Here is a 19591-nt window from a genome sequence, read left to right as displayed (position 1 = left end):
ACAGACGGACGGAGAGAGGGCGGCGGTGGCGGACAGACAGACAAACACCACTCGCGTCCCTCCGCTGCTCTGCCAGGAAACGTCGCTCACGCTCGGCTCAGCTCGGCTGGGCACGTCACGAGCAAACAGCCAGATCTGACCGACCAGGAAGGCTGCTGCTGATGCCTTCAAGAGCTGTAGGACGTGTGCGTACTCGCCCCCCACAACGCAACTTCGTCCGCGTCTGTTTTGACATTAACAAATTTCACTGCCATTGTCCGCTGTTGAATTCAAATATCCATGTTAACATGGAGGACTGGCAGTTGAATGAGTTACATCGCGTCAGGTTCCCAGTGTATGATGAAACGTACACAACGGACATATATTTATTTACTGTTGCGCCAAATGGATTGGTCCTTTTTAAGTTGAGGCTTTACGGAGTGCACATGAAGGCAGCATCACTCTCCTCATGGCATTCAGGGCTTTTGTTGGTCCCTGGCTTTTGTTGTCTCCCCCCAAGTGTGTGTCTGCGTGTGTGTTCACTTCATGTGCACCTGATTGTTCTCACTTAGCTGCAGTGGGGAACTTCATCACAATGTAGAATAATTAAAACAAATAAATACAAATTGCCACAATTTGATGATCCCACTCTACTCGTCATTCATACTACTTTTTGGCTTACCAAAATCTAGCACCCATTGACAACCACCCCCCCCCAACCCCCCCCCCCCCCCAACCCACTCCACCCCAGTACCCCCCCCCCCCCCACGCCCCCACCCCTCAGCACCCTCGCTTGTGACTGGGGACTCTTTGTTTGACAAACCTGCTCCCAGTGTGACTGCAGGCACAACACTCCATTGTTGTAAGTTGTTATTAAACAATGATTAACACAAAGGTGGCAAATGGCTTGACTGGATAAACAACAAATCATCACAAATTCTCATTTATGGATGCATAGAAACTCATAAATTGCTTAATTGGGTGACAAGAAAGACAACACAAAGGATTCCATAATCAATTTTAAAAAATACATTTAATCCTTAACAACCACAACAACAAAACTATGAAACTCAAGATGTTCAAAAGGGATAGGAAGAAATCACAAAGAATTTTCGAGTCCAACAATTCCAGACATCGTTCATAGTAACAAAGGTCTCTTTAGTTTCACATTGATCTTACAGGACACACAAAAGAAATAATCCATGGGCCAATAAACAAGGACAAAAAGAACAATAAAGCTGGGGATCATGGGTTTTTCTTGTAGCCGTTCAGTATTTGGATTTTTAATTTTTAATTTGGCTCAAGTCTGACACATACTTCATTTGTACAATTATTCCACAAACTCATATCTTTGGATGTAATGCAGTAGAGTTTAACATTCGTTCTTATTTGGTACTGTGCTATTTTTTTACATTACATACCTCGATCTGGTACTGGTATCGGTATTTGGTGCAACACTACAACCAAGTAACTCTTTTGTTATCCGGCGACACTGTGTAAAACACTTGTCAAAGCCAAAAGGTAAGCAGAGCTGCACTGAGTTTTGTTGTATGCACAGTCAAGCAATGGCTAACGGTGTTAGGTTCTGATAAGGAATGCTCATCGAAGTTTTCAAAGCGGTGGGGGTGGTGTTATTTGTTTGGCTATGTGACAACTGCGTGTGCCAAGCGCACAGATCCACACTAATTGACATGTGTATGAAGTGCTGCCTCCATCAGTCGAAATGGTTTGTCCACTGTGGTTTAAGAGAGCACTAGACTGTGGCAACAATAGTGGGAGTGGGAAAAGTGGAGAAACAAACAACACTTATAGTTTATTTTTTTATTGATAATAGATTTCCAAGATCATTAGGACATAGTACAAACTCATCACAATGCAGACAAATTGGAAAAAAAGACAAAAAAAGTCAAACAAAACAGGAGGGAGCAAGGGAAAATCCTCTGGGAAGTTAGTTTGATAGTATTTAGTGCCCTCACAGAAGCCCAATGATGCGTGTAAAAGTATAACTTGACACCCCCACAAAGGATAAACACGTTGTGTGGACGCGTTGGCCTGTTCTGTTGCTTTAAAGAGAAAGCACTTTTTCTTTGCTGTGGTTTCTTCTTCTTCTTCTTCTTCTTCTTCCAAAACAAAACATAGTGAAAAATATAAAACAAAGGACACCAAAGCATCATCCTCCTATCAAACGGCAATGCGACACACAGGCTGACTGACATAATACTGCCCCCAGGCCCAGTTTCTACAATTTGGCAGCCACGCTGGGAGAAGATATTGAGCCACTTTCAAGCGAGGGCCGGCGGACTACATTGTGTGACACACCATCAATTCCTCCTTCTGAAGCTAACGCTTGTGATTGGCTCTCTCTGGTGCCACCCTTTTTCCAAATATGACCTCGAAGTGCCACCTTGTGGGGCAACCAATAGAGTTATTTGAGATTTTGAAAAGGTTAGACCAAGTTAGACACCATCCATCCAGGGGCGGTTTCTGATATGGGTAACCTGGGCAGTATTCTCTGGGGGACACTCCAAAACGGACGATCGACCAGACTAGCACAATGAACGGGTGTCGCGCAGGGCGCATATTTATGGATAATTGTTTTTCCGGCGGCAATGCATCCCCCCGGGGTCGCAATGTAGGGGCGTCGCGCAGGGCGTCATCCCAGCCCAGCTACGCCCCTGCATCCATCAATCCATTCTCTGAACTGCTTATCCGAACTAGGGTCACGAGTGTACTGGCGCCTATCCCAGCTGACTTTGGACAAGAGGCAAGGTACACCCGGAAGTGATCACCAGCCAATCACACGGCACACATTAAAACAAAAAAAAAAACTATTCATACTCACATTCACATCCTACGGACAATTTAGAGTCTTCAATTAACCCTACCATGCATGTTTTTGGAATGTGGCAGGATTCCTAGCGGGCGGAGTACACAGAGAAAACCCACACAGGCACGGGAATGGGAGAATATGCACACCCCACACAGGAAGGCCGGATTTGAACCCGGGACCTCAGAACTGCGAGGCGGATGTAAAGGTCAGACTCATGTTTAATTTAACTTTTGAACACAAAAACATTGACTTTTGAACAGATGGTGAGAAGCTTGGTGATCCGGGAGGGGCTCAGAGTCGAGCGGCTGTTCCTCCACATTGAGAGGAGCCAGATGAGGTGGCTTGGGCATTTGATTAGGATGCCTCCTGGACGCCTCCACGGTGAGGGGTTCCGGGCACGTCCCACAGGAAGGAGACCCCGGGGACGACCCGGGACACTCTGGAGAGACTTAGTCTCTCGGCTGGACTGGAAACGCCTCGGGATCCTCCGGATGAGCTGGATGAAGTGGCCGGGGAGAGGGAAGTCTGGGCGTCCCTGCTAAAGCTACTGCCCCTGCGACCCGATCTCGGATAAGCGGAAGAAAATGGATGGATGGATGGATAGATGGAATTTTGGGATTCTTTCTGAAACAATAATTCCAAGCGCTATTGTCTAAATTGTACTTATTTGTCATTAGGTTAACATGGTATCATGTTTTCCACATGTACAGATAGTACAACAAACGCATTCTAATAAATTTATAAAACACAGAAACATCCACCCACCATCCATTCTCAACACCACTTATCCTCGTCAGGGTCCCAGGGCGCTGGAGCCTATCCCAGCTGACTTTGGGCGAAAGGCGGACTCCACCCTGAACTGGTCGCCAGTCAGTCACAGGGCACACACGGAGAGGGACAACCATTCACACTCACATTCACACCGTCACTGAGTGGGAACTGAACCTACGCTGCCTGTACCAAAGTCAGGCAAGTGTACCACTACACCATCAGTGACTAACACAGAAGCATTTCATTATTTATTCATATTTTGTCATGTTTTATAAATCTGTAAATATGTGTTTAATTACAAAATAAGGATCTACGGTTTGTCCATGTTTTTCGAGGAAACATAGGGTCCTGCTGATGCATTTAAAAATTAAGGAAAGTAATCAAAATGGAATCAAATGTAATTCGTGATATTACTTTGAGAAAGTAATTGAAACAGTTATGTTACAGTTTCAACAGGGTCACTTGTACTACATTTCCTTAGTCATCTTCCCATCATTGGATCTAGATACTGCATGTTTGCCTATATTGCCAAATGCTGGCTATTTGTAACAATGCATTCCCCAAAATGCATGTACTTATTGTGTTTAACTTCTACAAAAGAAAGTTCCCAGGGTGACCTAGGTTACAATAGTTGATAACCACTACAAATTGAAACGTTTGACCTTTTTTTCCCGAGCTCGGGCGTTCCTTTTAGTCCTTTTTACTTTCCGTAGTCAGCAGTCCGGAAGAGCTCAGGCGCATTGCATGCTGGGAAAGCACGTGTGGTGTAATTCCAGAGTTGTCGGTCCGAATTGCTAAGACTTTTCTCAACTTTGGTATTCTTCATATATAAGCGTTTTTGTGGACGATTGAATGAGTTTGTTTCCAATGTTGCTTCTCTCTGCTTATGCGCCGCCGCCATTTTGTTTTGTTTTTTTATGTCTACGTTGCTGTGCACGCGCGAAGAACAACACTCAAGTTTCTCATTATTTCAGTGTTGAATATATTTACTAAGTCAGACACAAGTCCGTAATTTACCCTATTGCAGGTGTGTCAAACTCGTATTTGTGGCCGGCCGCATTGTCGGTATGCTTTCCCTCAAAGGGGCGTTATGACCGTGAAACCCATATACTGTAGAGCAATGTTACAGAAAGATCAAAATACCTTTTTATATCAAAGTAGAATATCATTGGATAGAGAAGTGTTAAACAAATAAAATGAGTTTAGTTTGTAAGAATCACATAAGGACTAACGATTTTACGCCACTTTTTATGTAAAAATAACTTTTGCAATTATGCTAACAAAATATTCTCTTTGGGATTAGTATGTACCGACAAAACTGTTGCAGAAAGGAAACTTTTAAAAAGGGGAAAATAGTTTTTTTTTTTTTTTAAATTGATGTGGAAAAAAAAGATTGATTTAATCAATAAATCGCCCAGGCCTAAATAGAAGTGAAATAAAGTAAAACTACTCTCCATTATGACTGAAGTAACATGATGACTTTATTGTCAGGTGGCTACCATGTCGTCCAAAAAAAATGCGAAGGACCAAGAGGGTGCGCCTGCGGATGAGCGTTTTTCATGTGTCAAGCGAGACCCTCGCTTCTGGGAGATGCCCGAGCGCGAGCGAAAGATCAAGATCGACAAGCGCTTCACGTCCATGTTCCACGACGAGCGCTTCAAAGTCAAATACACGGTGGACAAGCGGGGGCGGCCTGTCGAGCGCTCCACTGCAGAGGACCTCAGACGCTTCTACCAGATCTCTGAAGATGAAAATGATCAAGAGGATAATGACGACGAGGAGGAGGAGGCAGAGAAGCAAGTCAAGAGAGGTGAGGAAGACTTAACGTTTAGTGCAGGGGTGTCAAACTCAAATTCACGGTGGGCCAAAATCAAAAATTGGGACAACGCCGTGGGCCAAACTCAATATTTGATGAAAAATCACTGCGGTGTGAATGTTTCCCTTCTCTGCAGAAATGTAGCGTTGAAGTTTATCATATGACCACAAACTTAAATTTTGCTTAAACACTGAATCTGGAATAAACAAACTTTAATATTGTAAACGCGACAAATCAAATTTGCGAGAAAAGACATCAGTGTTATTTGTTTCTTGTTTTGTATTTAAATGAATGAATGAATTCTTCTGTCTCTCCAGCTTCTATTTATCTATCTCCAACTACCTTTCTTTTTGATGTCAATCTTTTTTCAAAGGCCAACAACAAAACAACCCCAAAAAATAAGAATGTTCTTCAATAAAAATCAAAACTTCAAACTATTAACAATCCCTGCCTAGGAGTTGATAAAGGGCATTAAACAAAAAATTATGTTCTAGTCTTTATTACAGCCACGTTGCTCCGCACACGACAAATAGGTCTGCCTTTTTCTTTCGTGAACAGACAATCTGCCTCCCACCTGTCTTGGAAGTTAACTGTTTTCCATCTTTCGTTTGGCCATTTTGGGGAGGGGGAAGTGTAAATTTGCTCAAGGAGACTGGTAGCATAGTTGCTAACGGCTGCAACAGAAAGGGAAGGGGCGCTCGCCGGTCTAGACTGATGGGCCAACAGACTAGCAAAGCATTCTGGGATTTGTAATATTAGTGGCGCATGTGCTATATACTGGCGGGCCGGCTCTAATACGCATTTGATATGTTCTTGCAGGCCAAATATAATTACATCGTGGGCCAAATTTGGACCCCGGGCCTGAGTTTGACATACTTGGTTTAGTGGTTTATATACAGGCGAGTCCATGCAATGTGAATCTTGAAGCAAAGCGTCCCCCGCTGGCCAGGAGGTGACTCGATTCAGAGGATTTGTTGAATTGCAATGCATTGATGAATCAATATTTTTTTACCCACCCCTAGAATAGAGAGTTATACCTGTTCCACATGCTTTAAATACATTGGAAGTTATTAAAACAACACACTTGTTAAAGTATTCTGCAGCGCCTATTCTCACTCACTAACACTGCCGCACAAAAAAAGTGAATATTTAAACACCGAAATGTTCAACCAAACCATATCCCAGTATTTGAATCCCGATAAATATAAAACAAGTTTGTTTTGCCTGTTCACTCGTTTTTTTGTTTTGTTTTAAACAATGGTACACTTATTACATATTCTGCCAGGTTATGTAAATTTATGAGCACAAGTGTAAATCCAGGTCGACTTGACACAAATGACTCAAAATACCTCTGTGCTCTACTGAGCATATTTAGTCCACTGAGGCTATTATAAGCTGTTCAAATAATAAATCAGAGAGGATGAAAGAAAAAAATGTGTGCTGGTTTTCATGCCTAGGTTTTTTGTTTGTTTTTGTTTTGTTAATAAGGCTACAACTCTCACCTGCAAGGATCATTTTATTCATGTTTAATAGCCGTACTGTTGTGAAATTGTTTTTATTTCAATCAAATCATTTTTATATAATATCTTTGATTGCCTAATAATGTTTTGAATTAATGACAAAACAATTACAAGTTCCACGTTGTGCCATCTATGATTCAACGGCTTTTACTGAGCCTTGGTATCGTTTTAATATTGTTATCAAGGCAATTTATACAGGTATAATTTTGAAGGCAAAATGTTGGTATCATGACAACACGAAGTGTCTTAATGAACAGTAAAGTACAAGCACCTAAAGTATATACAGAAACACAGAATACCACTAATATTCTCAATCACGATGAATACATTTGGAGCCTTTTCTACATGTTTTTTTTTGTGTGGATGTCAAATAAACATATTGTCTGGTCAGGTGATGAAGAGGTGGAGGAGGTAGAAGAGGAGGGTGGAGAGTCACAGAACGAGGAGGGCGAGGAGTCCGACTCGGATTCCGGCGACGACAGCGGTCCGGACTTGGCTCGTGGCAAAGGCAATGTAGAGACCAGCTCGGATGAGGACGAGGAAGACGTGGACGGTGTCCTGCAGCGTGAAGAAGCCGAGATCCAGCATGACTGGGGTGAACTCTGCAAGGACGCCGCGCGCAGCGAGCAGGTCAGCGAAGCCCAAGCCAGCTCTGGTCTACTGGAGGTCTGACCCGGCGCCTCTTCCAGGTCTGGCGCCGACTGGCCGTGTGCAACGTGGACTGGGACCGCCTGAAGGCCAAAGACCTGTTGGCCATCCTTAACTCCTTCAAGCCCGATGGGGGCGCCGTGCTGTCCGTCAAGGTAAGGGGGGCGGAGTGTGAGAAAAGACACGTGGGAAAGCATGCTGGGTGGGAGGAAGTCGCATACAGCGGAACCTCGATTTGCGAACGGAATTAGTTCTTGAATAGGGATTGTAAATGGGCTTTACACGATCAGGATTTTTGGGGGCGATCACCGATCAGCAAGTTTAAAAAAAAAAAAAAAAAACATACGCTAGCTTCAAACATACGGTAGCATGCATGCACGCTAAAACAATGTTTTTAAAAAGGCAGCAGGAGCAAAACTGAGTTCGGTTGTACTTTATTGAAGTGTTTAACAATTTACTCACATTATTTTTTTGTTCAATCCTCATCCACAAATCCATCAACGTTCTCATCTTCTGTATCCAAAATGAACAGCTGGGCACGTTCTCAATCAAACACGCCAGGGTCCCTCTCGTACTCGTAGGAGTCAGTCTCGTTGCCGTGCGTCTCCTGAGAAATGATGCTGGCTTTCACGAAAGCTCAAACAACAGTGCAAGCAGACATGTTAGCCCAAGCATCTGCAATCCAGTCACAAATTGTGGCGCAACTCGGCCGGCGCTGCCTCCTGGTCTTAGTAAAGCTGTGTTCGCCATCTGTCATCCATGGCTCCCATGCCGCTCACTTCACTTTGAACGCCCTGTTTACACTGATGTCCAGCGGTTTCGTCAAGCCTCCCGGGATGACCGCGCACCCCTAATACAAACATTTTTTATTATTATTATTTTTTTCATATACAGAATTGAAATAGAGGTCATAATTGTAGTAAGTACTCCAATACATATGTCCAATTCTCAAGTCTTAACTGTAAAATTTCAAGCAAGTCGAGTCAGGTCTTGACTTAGGTCAAGCAAGTCGTAAGCCGTAAATCTCGCTCAGTAAATTACAAATGTCTACTTTGTATCTGTACTTGTGTTAGTCAGTCAGCTGTACTAACGCATTCACATCTTTCAATGGTTCCAAAGTTCTCTCCATTTTGTCCATTACTTTGTCTTTTCAATTGCATTCATCACCAACATGACGCTTAGTTCATGTTTGACTAGCTACCGGTGAGCTAAAGCTAAACCTTGAAGTATGACTGCGACATGATATCCTAAAAATGACTGTTAAATGTCTGTCAAAATGCTGAGTCTGCTTGTATTGGCCACGTGTGTACCTACATACAGTAGTTCTCTAAAATGTCCACTGAAAATCCCTTTTTAGTGATTAGGGAGGAAGGAATGAGTGACTGCGTTTGCAAACATTCGTCATTGCTGACTCCCTAATCACTAGCATTGGCAACGTGACAAGATATCCAAAATCAGCCACTTCAACCAGAGTTTAAGGCATCAAGAATTTTTAAAATCGGATGATGTGTTCCGGCGAAATTGAGTTTTGTGTGTGTGTGTGGGGCGTGGGGGGGGGGGGGGATTGGCCTTTTTGGGAAATTTGTTTGTGTGATTATGGCCGATAGAATATCTGGTCAACAAATCCTTTCAAAGTTGAGTGAAACAACATGATTCTTTCTCAACATACCATTTAGGTTCATCTGCTACTTTGGGGAAACCCTTGTCCCATTGGCTGACGTACTTCAGTTAAAAATATTCACCAATAAGCTGGCACAGGCCGAAATTCCGAGGGGTTTCCTGAGTCGACGTGTCCAAATTACAGCGTAACTTGCCCGAAAAAAAACCAGCTTAAATAACTAACATTATCCGTGAAAATGGAAGTGTGGGTGGTAGGACTTATGTACTTACAGTAAGTCATCAACTATTTTTGAATTTATTTATGGAGAATTTTAGAGGCGTTTAAAAGGCTCATTCCATGTTTTCTAGGAAATTCCACAAAGTTGGCATCATTTTTCACATTGACGTAGCTTTCCAGTCTTAGTGGCTTTTATAGTGACAGATGACGTTAGTCATGTTCGTTTTCGTCTGCAGATTTACCCGTCCGAGTTTGGCAAGGAGCGGCTCAGGATGGAGGAGTCCCAGGGACCACTGGAGCTCAAGGCGCTGCCCGATGACTCGGAGGACGACACCGAAGACGACAGGTGACGCTCGGATGATAATGATGATGATGTGACCGTGGTGATGGTAATGACGGTTTGTTATTGGTGCAATTTGATTTAAAAAAACCAAACAAACGAACGAAAAACTGCATTTTAATTTGCCTCAGTGAGGCAAATATGAGCTTTCAGATTCAACTTTCACAACAAAACAGCATACTTATGCAGGAGCTTCTTGGAATAACACAACAGCATATTTTTGCAGTGTTTCCAGAAATATGTAACAAAACAAAATTCTTAAGCAGAATCTTCTCAACATTATGTAACAAAGCAGCATTTATATATAGTAGCTTTCAGAATATGTAATAAAACAGAATATTTATTAGGAATGCCCAAATCCGATCCTTGAGATTGGAAAGCGGTCCAATGTCAGCAAAAAAAACGAGCATCGGATCGGACTGGATCTAAAATCCTTAAATTTGACCACTCTCATACAAGCAGTCACTCCGTGCGGCACTTTAGCACTTTTATCCAGCAGCGGCCAGACGGAATGCAGTGATCACGTGATCACAACAACAGGTTGTAAGTTGCTAACATAGTAGCAAGGAGTACGAGTGAATGTTGCTTGCTTCAAGTCATTTATTGACACTCCAGTTCGAGTACACTGTAAAAAAAAAAAATACACATAAGACACATAACACTCACATAACAAAATAATTGCACCTATCGAATGTTCAAATACATCACAGCCTTCATTTTCTTCTTCGTTATTCACAAAAATCGCTAGCTCAAAGCTAACACAGTGAATGAAAAACACCACTGATGAAAATTAGTATTGAACTCGTGGCACTTATATCTCTCAAAATGATGAATATTGGTACACAATCGCTGGATAACCACATACAAACAGGCAATATAACATTACTCCTTGGCATATATTCTGTGTCTATGTCGCAATTTAAATATATATTTTTGTTATTGGTTGCGTTGAAGTTCTTTTTCAGGAATTCCTAATATATTTTGTATTTATTTATATTTATTTATTCAATTGTAGTACATTCTTATTTTTTAAGTTACTTTATGCAACCCTTTGGTTAATAATAAACGTGTCCGTTTTTCCTCATACCTACTGTTGCTGATTATTGTTCTCTGTTTGAGTAATATACTTGATCAAGCCCTTTCTAACATTCCATACTACAAAATAAGTAGAGTATGCATGATTATTGCAGTAGATTTAGAATTTAAAAGTTTTTAACCTGAACCTTGCTAATGAGTTTTCCCAAAACACCTTCCCGCAAATGTTTCCCAATAAAAGCATTATTAAGAAGTGAATGGTGTACGCCCACTGAAACGCTAGGCGGCGCATAATTAGAAAAGAATGCATTTCATCTTAAGTTTAGATTTGCAGCATCATGTAGTAACTTTAAGAGTGCAAATGTGAACAAGCTCTCTTACTAAAATACAATTACAATGCAATTACTTCTTTTTTTTTAAAGGTGCCATATTTGACCAAACTAAGTTTTTCTTGTATTTGGGATTCAAAATATTGGCTCTATGGTGCCTCAGTAAACATGAAATATTAATTAAAATCGTCCACTCATTCTTGAGTTCCAGATGTTTTTTCCGCCGAGAGGCCTGAAATCAGGTCATTCGAATTTCTCAATTTGATCTACGTCACTAGCGAAGATCTCCGCCTACCTCTCCGGTCCCGAGCCAGCGCTGTCAACATAACTGACACGTGTGCGCTCACAAGTAGGTGAGGAAAGGGGATGATCTTAGCCAAATATGGACAAAGCGGATACAAAACTGGGTCAAACCAAAGTAGCTCTCAGAGGGGCCTTTTCTTGACACTTGTATGACAAAGCCAAGGTGTTTTTTGAAATGAAATTTCAAATGTACTCTTCTGTACCAAGTCAATGTTACAGAGTCACTATAAAGCTCTAAATAGCCCACATGTGGGACCTTTAAACCCATCTATCTGCGGCCCAGCGTTTGGGGACCACTGCTTCTAAGGGACTATTTTTCCCCAAAAAGGCGACTAGCGAGTTTCAGCGTTTGCGTGACTTTTCTTGACTGAAAATTTGTTTCCGGGAAATTTCCGGTCTGCAAATATTTGGCCAAGGGCAACTTGCCTCACCTGTACGTGAGAAAAGAGCATGACAGAGAACAGAAAGGGGTGCGCTGTTACTCTTGTGCTTACATAATGGACCAGCTGATCCATGCATTTTGACAGCTATTTTCTGATGCTTAATTGGTGAACGTTTAAAATGTTAAGGATCTTGTTTACATACGTTTTGAAAAAGGACATTTTTTTTTTCTTAGAGGAAACAATTATTTTCACAGGAAAAAAATTGGACTCTGATTGTTGTGTGGGGAAAAAAAATGGGAAATGTTCTTTCGAGGCCATATGGCGGTGTTATGTAACCATGGCAGTGTGACGTAGCGATGGCGTTTTGTTGCTAGGTTTTTCCGAGAGAGGAACCGCAACTACCAGTTCAAGCGGCTGAAATACTACTACGCCGTGGCCGAGTGCAACACTGCTGCCACCGCCGCCAAAATCTACCAGGAGTGCGACGGCTTTGAGTATGAGAGCAGCTGCTCCGTTCTCGACCTCAGGTACTCAAGAAGGACGACTGAGCAAGACCACAAACAAACAACACTCCAACTACACTCTCACCTGTTGCGTGTGTGCAAGAATGTGGTGTTTGTGTGTGTGTCAGAGCTGCACAATATGAGGGGGGGGGAAATTCCAGTAATTTATATATTTTGTTTAACTGGCAGCGGTACGGAAAAGGAATGGATGGACGGACGGATAATAGCTTCAGTAGAAAATAAACTATGTTCAGTTGAGCACAGATGTATACTGAGGTCTCCCTGTATTTAGATTTACTGTAGCGAGCAGGTTAATCATCCAGCGAGACTCAAAGTAAAAAAAAAATATTTTCACGCCGATTTATACTGTTGTATGTACTGTGTAGCCATTAGCAAATTCCTAATACTACTTATTTTTATTTTTTTTTATAAATCTTTTATATATAAGTTTTTAACATACTATGCAACTCTAAAAATTGCCCGTAGGTGTGACTGTGAGTGCGAATGGTTGTTTGTTTGTATGTGCCCTGCGATTGGCTGGCAACCAGTTGAGGGTGTACCCCGCCTCCTGCCCGATGACAGCTGGGATAGCTCCAGCGCGCCCGCGACCCGAGTGAGGAGAAGCGGCTCAGAAAATGGATGGATGGATGGATGTCTATGGCTTTTTTTTTTTTTTTTAATGCTAGCATTAATAAAGCTAAAGTTCATTTTTTATTTGTTTTACGTGTCAGTTTTACAGTATAAACTACAACTGGGCATGACAAATAGCTTGAAGCAAGCAAGTTTTGCCTCATTTGCCACCTGTCAAGTTTTTTGTGTGTGTGTGTGTGTCCGTGTGTGTGTCCAGGTTCATTCCCGATGACATGACGTTCGAGGACTCTCCCAAAGACGTTGCAACTGATGTCAACTTGGCGATGTACACGCCAAAACTTTTCACTTCGGCAGCCAACGCCACCTCAAAGGTAGTCACGTGACCAATGAGCAAAGTTTACGATGTGTCATCACAGGAAGTAACCTTAGGCGTGGCTGATATTGCCTTCAAATAAAATATAGTTACAGAAAGAGTTAGACTCATTTCAAATATTTCCTCTTGACAGATAATGTGACAATAAATACTTTTGTCTCCTTCAAACTGTACTTAAAAACAACTCCTTAATAAATGAACACTTCAGGGTCAAAGGTTTCTAAAATCTTGATAAATCACTGCTATTTTTTTTTTGTTTTTCTTTTTTTTTTTTTTTAGCTGGAATTAGTCGCACGTCACGTTTTTGAAAACTAATCACTATAGGGCAGCGGTTCTGAAACTTTTACACAAAGTACCACGTACTAGAAAGTACTCGGCTCTCCAAGAACTGGCATCATGACATTAAAAATTAAAATACCTCAACGGCCTCAATGTTAAGCAAAAATGAGACAGACTTCATTCTAAGAAGTACACTACTAGCCCAAATTTCGGATTCACTTCTCCATTCAATAGCATGAGAAAGTGTTTCAAAACTTTAGTGCATATTTCTTGTAATTGTAAGCCACTGTAACATTATGCATGCAGTCTGAACATCAACACGGCTTAAATAGAGGAAAATTTAACCAACTTAAATCATGATTCTATTCAAATGTATTCAAGAAAAACGTTAGCCATTGTACCCAAATGATGAGTGATTCAGTGATTCTTTCACATGCCACTCAGAAGTCAGGAAAGTTGCTAAATATAGTGACCAAATCACTGAGTTGTTCTTTTGTAAACTAGCTCTTTCCTCTCTGTTGGCAGTGGAAGACGCAAAAATGTACTTTTTATTGATTTATGCCGCTGTGGCTCAGTTGGTAGAGCGGGCCGTCCACTGACCGAAGAGTCGGCGGTTTGAATTTCCAACGTGTCCTGGGGCAAGATGCTGAACCCTGTGTGTGGTGTGGGCTTTTGTGTGTGTGCTGTGCTGAATTTCCGTGTTTCTAGGGGGTTCTTGTGTGAGTGAGTGAATGTCTAGTCAATGAATTACCCGGGCCAAAGTAGCCATAATGATGACGATGTTTTGCGGTCCAATCAGGTGGAGCTGACCTGGGATGAGACGGACCAGGAGCGTGTGAGTGCCCTCAGCAGGAAGTTCAACAAAAGCGAGCTTCTGGACATGGACTTCAACGCCTACCTGGCGTCCTCCAGCGAAGACGATGATGTTGAGGAAGACAAGGAGGAGGAAGGTGAGCAGGAAGATGAGAATCCGAAGAAGACGAGCAAGAGCCTGGACCAGATGGGGAAATACCAGCAGCTGCTGCGAGGACTCCAAGACAAAGAGAAGAAACGGCAGCAGGAGGACAAAAACATGGAGATGGAGATCACATGGGTTCCCGGTAGGAGAACCACACAACTCCAACACACAAAGTATCTTCACTTGCTAAACTTTTTGAATTTTGTCAACTGCTCTCTCGGGTTGCTTGTTGAAAACAGTTGACCTTTAAAAGGGAACTAAACCCAAGATGTTATAACATTCTGTCATACAGCGGACTTGTGCTATTCATGGAGGATAAGGACCGTGTCCGACGGCAAATAGCAAAAATCCACAAATAATTGATACCCATTATATTCTGGTGCATGCGCAACCGACTTCAGCATTTGGCAAACCAGGTCTAAGCACTTCCTCTCAGTTCAGGACAACCGTAGGAATTTTAAACGTCTACAATACTCGTTTTTTTTTTTTTTTTAGTATATATATATATATATATATATATATATATATAAACGAGATGTCCCCACAGAGCCACCGAAGATTCCAATATTCGATTTGTAGGCTTTGTTCATATCTACATCTATCACATTTGTATAAATAAATGATACGCATGGATTTAACTTTTGTCCAAACAACATCTCAGCAAGTTAAGCTTCAGACAATTCTGTTAGCAAACCAAAGTCATGCTCGTTAGAGTAGCATACACAGGAAGCCAGCTCACCTGTTTATTGGGTTTGGTCACGTGATGTTCTGCATAAAAAAAAACAAAAAAAAAAACATTTGTTGAATAACCCCGAATATGCATTTGAAATGTGCATATCTTCATCTTCTCCTGCTTACTTAAATCTGTGAAGTGTTTATGTTCAAATCGTATTATGACGTGTCTTGCCCACTTTATTCACGAAGAAAACTGCATACTTCTTAAATATTCAGCGAGGAAAAGCAAAACATCGTCGCTGTTGGGCGGAATCTCAGCTGTTCTCAAGTCATTCAAGACAAGGCAAATTTACTAAAATTACTGAAGAAAATGGCTGAAAAAGAGTCAAAGTACTGGACAAGAAAGAGGTGAGCCCCTCGCATAAAGTAGTATTACCGACACTGTTTAAAAAAAACGACTGCAGTCAGACCAGCTGCAATTGAAATAATTTAGCAATTTTTTTTTTTTTATATAGGTAAATGTCTCATGGTGAAACAGCCACGCTTAGTCTTATTTTCCAAAACTTATTGACGGTTTCAAATTTCAGGTAATCATAGTAAAAGCAGTCCTTATTGACAGACAAAATGGTGGCGGTCCACTGAAATACACCTTTTTCATAACGGTAAAGACAAAATGCATAATGGTAAAAACAGCTTCATAAAAATTGTGAGTTGCACAATTTACGCGTTGCCCTTCAAACGCTGGCAAAAAAAAAAACCTACTCATTAAACCCATTACACTTGTCTTCATACAATCGTAATAATGGTAAAGACATGCAATACTTCCGACACGTTCACAAATTCATACAGATCTCAGAAGTAACACCATTTACTTTGCTGTCTGCTATTGTGTGAATGCAAAATGGCAGCCTCATCCTGAAAGCTCACAGATCCCTCTGCTGTATTGCAACAATTTTTTTAAGTTAGCTAAATGTGTTGCCACGTGCTTTTTTGGAAGAAAAAAAAAGAAAAGCTTGCCGGGGTAATCTGAAAAGTTGCAAAGTGGTCATCAATGCATTCACCTGACCGGTAGCTAAACGGCTCCTTAGTGGCCACTTTTCAGACCTTGTTTGGTGGACGGATGTCAGGACATCATCGGTGTAGTGATGGTCGAATGATGCGAGATAAACGATGATGGCGATGATAATCTTCACGTTTGGCCATCCAGGCCTGAAGGAGGTGACAGAGCAGCTGGTGAAGAAAAAGCTGGAGCAGAAGGAGCAGCAGCTAACGCCTTGGGCGGACTTCATGCAGAAGAAGAAAGACAAGAAAAAGAAGAAGAAGACTCAAAAGAAAGACGACAACAAGGTTAGCGCTGGCAGAATTGTTAGCAGCTAACACATTCGCGACAGAAAACATGCTCGTGTGTGCTCCTCTTCTTCAGGACGACGAGCTGAGCGATGACCAACTTCCTTCTGACGTAGACCTCGATGACACGTTCTTCAGACAGGAACTTGCGGCCGTGGGTGAGGATTCGCTACCATGTGAACCTAGCATGTAAACGCCTCACTGGCATGTTAGCTGCTGGAGGTTACCGTAATTGATATGCAGCTTTTTTTGCAAAAAGAAATGTACAAAAAATCGAGGGCGGGTACACTTTTTGCGTCACAATGCATAGATGTATACTGGTACCTAAGGGTTGTGGAAAAGGTGCATTTCCATTCCAATGAAATGTAATGATTTATGATATGTAATGTCTAATGTAATGTCTCACTTATAGGGCCCGACCGATTCATCAGACGGACGATTCAATTGGCTGATATTCACCCTTCTCAAATTGTCATTTGGAAAAATGTGGCCCTTTTTTTTTTTTTTTTTTTTTCCCCCCTCCCTGATTTTCCTCTGTTGTAAAGTTACACAAATACTAAAGGACAACATATTGTAAAACAGTCAAATGTTCTGCCTGTAATTCATATCTTTAGTGTTGTAAGCGTTAAGGGACCAAAAAAAAGTTATTTTATTCCTTACATATTTTTTTAAAATTGATTGACCAATTAATAGATTATCAGAATTTTGCTCTGCCAAATATGGGAATCGGCCTAAAAAGAAATCCATCTTGGTCATCCCCTACTACTTTATGCATAATAACATAATTTTTGCTGCTCACCAAGAATCACGGTGGCCTCCCGGGCGGTGCCATATGGATACCTTTTATCATATCTCTTGCTAGCGCGTCCATTTGACGTAAGGCTGCAACGGATTTACCGTATTTGTGTACTGGACGAGGTACCTTGCGCAGGAATTTTCATTTTGATTCCTTAGGTTAAGTAACTTCTTCGGGAGACGGAAGTATCCGTGTCGTCCCAGAGCAAGGAAACCCGGCAAGCATTTTCAGCTTTGGTTTCGTTTGCCGCAGGTGCAAATGTATGCATTTCTAGTTTACCTACTTCAAAGAATATATATATATATATAGATATATTTTGAAAATCCTAATAAAACACAAATTACTATCCACATAATACATTTTTTTAGCATGGATACCAGCAGTTCTGGTGTGTATTATACATGCGGACAAGTACAGCTGCGAAACTGCGATTTTTGGGGTGTGTATTATATTCGAGAGCGTATTATACACGAGAAATGACGGTAGTATGTTGTCATGCGAGTGTGTTCCTGCCAGGGTTATAATAGTTAGATTTTTCATTATAGGTTTTATTTAATTTTGACTTTCCTTTTTCGTTAACTAAACCCTGGGTTCCTGCTGATGATCCTCAGACATGAAGACCAAAAGCAAAGACAAGAAAAAGAGGAAAAACCACGATGAAGAGCGTACGGCAGACGACCAACAACACATGGACAAAAACAAGGTCTCACGCACACTGCAACGTGACAGACACACAGTGTGTGTGTGTGTGCATAGTTGTTTGCTTGTGTGTGTGCTTATGTGTTTTTGTTTGTGCGCTTGGCCCAATGTGTTTGTTGGTGTGTATGTTTGTAAATGTGTGTGCTCTTGTACGTGTTTCCATGTATGTTTGTGTGTGCGCTTGTGAATGTTTTTGTGTGTACAGTTGTACTGTTTATGCTTATACATGTTTGCGCTTGCTTGTGTGGATTAGTGTGTTTGCGTGAAGTTGTTTGTGGCTGTTTTTCCACGCTTGTGTGTGCTTGTCCCAATATGTGTGCGTGCGCCCGTACACACGTTTTTGTGCGTTTATGTGCACATTCAGGCTGAGATGTCGCTGCTCATGGATGACGACGACGACGACAAGCACAAACACTTCAACTACGACAAGTTGGTCGAGGAGCAGAACCTGAGCAAGAAGAAGAAGAAGAAAATGATGAAGAATGGACACGTGCCCCCCGAGGACCAATTCCAGGTCAGAGTTCACTTCGCAATGAGAGGGGAAAAAAAATCTCCACAGCAGCGACCATCTCGTGTGTCAGCACGACCATGACGACGTCGTCGTGGTTCTTCTGCTTTCAGGTGGACGTGTCGGACCCTCGCTTCCAGGCCGTGTTCACGTCGCACCTGTTCAATCTGGACCCGTCGCACCCGAGCTTCAAACGAACGCGAGCCACGCAGAGCATCCTGGACGAGAAACGCCGGCGACGGCGACACGAAGAGGAACAGCGGCGTCTCGTGGATGACGGCGTAGCTCAGTCGGAACCCGAGAAACGCGCCGACCGGGACGTTGCCCCCGAGACGTCGATGGACGCTAGCTTGTCTTTGCTGGTCAAGTCCATTAAGAGCAAGACGCACGACTTTCAAGCACGGAAGAAAGCAAAAGTACTTTGAACATCAAACTTCACTTCCTGGATGGGCACACAAACTTCATAACGTTGACCTTTTTGAATGGAGCTTGTCCATTTCACCACTTCAGTCATTCTAGAACAGTGTCTTTCAAACTTTTGACAAGTACCACCTAAAAATATGATTAACCCTCCAACTACCACCATCATGACCAACATACAGTATAGGGTAGTAGGCCCAAGTGTTCAACAAAAACAAGGTGGTTTGATTCCTAAAAATTACATGATCATTGTAAGCCACTGTAACATTATGCGGTTTGAACATTAACACTGTGTTTAAGTATAGGAAAATACCCAAAAAATGTTTGGAATGCAAATGTACTAAAAAGTTAAACGCAACTGACCTTTACATAGGCATTGATCATTTCACGTACCACTATACCACACTTTGAGAAAGAGTGCTCTAGAACAGTGGTTTTGAAAGTTGAGACAACAACACCTAAAAAAATACTTGGCTCCTCTAGTACCACCGTCATGACCAACATTCAAGTACAATCGTGTTGTTAAAGTAGTCTTCCTCAAAAACATGAGAGGTTTTATTCCAAATTACACAACACTGCGCTTAAATACAGGAAAATAAAGTTAAATGATGAAATGTACTACAATTAAGTTAAATACAAATTGTCTGAAAA

The 19591-nt window shown here is 41.9% G+C and overlaps 1 protein-coding gene across 3 annotated transcripts; it reads left to right on the top strand.

Moving 5' to 3' along the window:
• Nucleotides 1-4292: 4292 nt before the first annotated feature.
• esf1 (ESF1, nucleolar pre-rRNA processing protein, homolog (S. cerevisiae)) lies at nucleotides 4293-19308 on the top strand. 3 transcript variants are annotated; one of them, XM_061770154.1, is made up of 13 exons: nucleotides 4293-4395; nucleotides 5072-5390; nucleotides 7308-7546; nucleotides 7606-7719; nucleotides 9638-9747; nucleotides 12166-12318; nucleotides 13142-13256; nucleotides 14337-14637; nucleotides 16378-16517; nucleotides 16594-16675; nucleotides 17925-18016; nucleotides 18377-18526; nucleotides 18634-19308. In XM_061770154.1, the coding sequence occupies exons 2-13, from the start codon at nucleotides 5081-5083 to the stop codon at nucleotides 18943-18945; spliced, it is 2118 nt and encodes a 705-aa protein (XP_061626138.1). In that variant the 5' UTR covers nucleotides 4293-4395; nucleotides 5072-5080; the 3' UTR covers nucleotides 18946-19308. The 3 variants fall into 3 exon arrangements, with proteins under 3 accessions (XP_061626138.1, XP_061626139.1, XP_061626140.1); XM_061770155.1 differs by having other exon boundaries at nucleotides 4314-4607; XM_061770156.1 differs by having other exon boundaries at nucleotides 4319-4364.
• Nucleotides 19309-19591: the final 283 nt, after the last annotated feature.

This window comes from Phyllopteryx taeniolatus, chromosome 4 (genome assembly GCF_024500385.1).
Source record: "Phyllopteryx taeniolatus isolate TA_2022b chromosome 4, UOR_Ptae_1.2, whole genome shotgun sequence".
Taxonomy (NCBI): Eukaryota; Metazoa; Chordata; class Actinopteri; order Syngnathiformes; family Syngnathidae; genus Phyllopteryx; species Phyllopteryx taeniolatus.
Note: the sequence above shows the minus strand (reverse complement) of the source record. Positions and strands in the feature narration are given on the sequence as shown.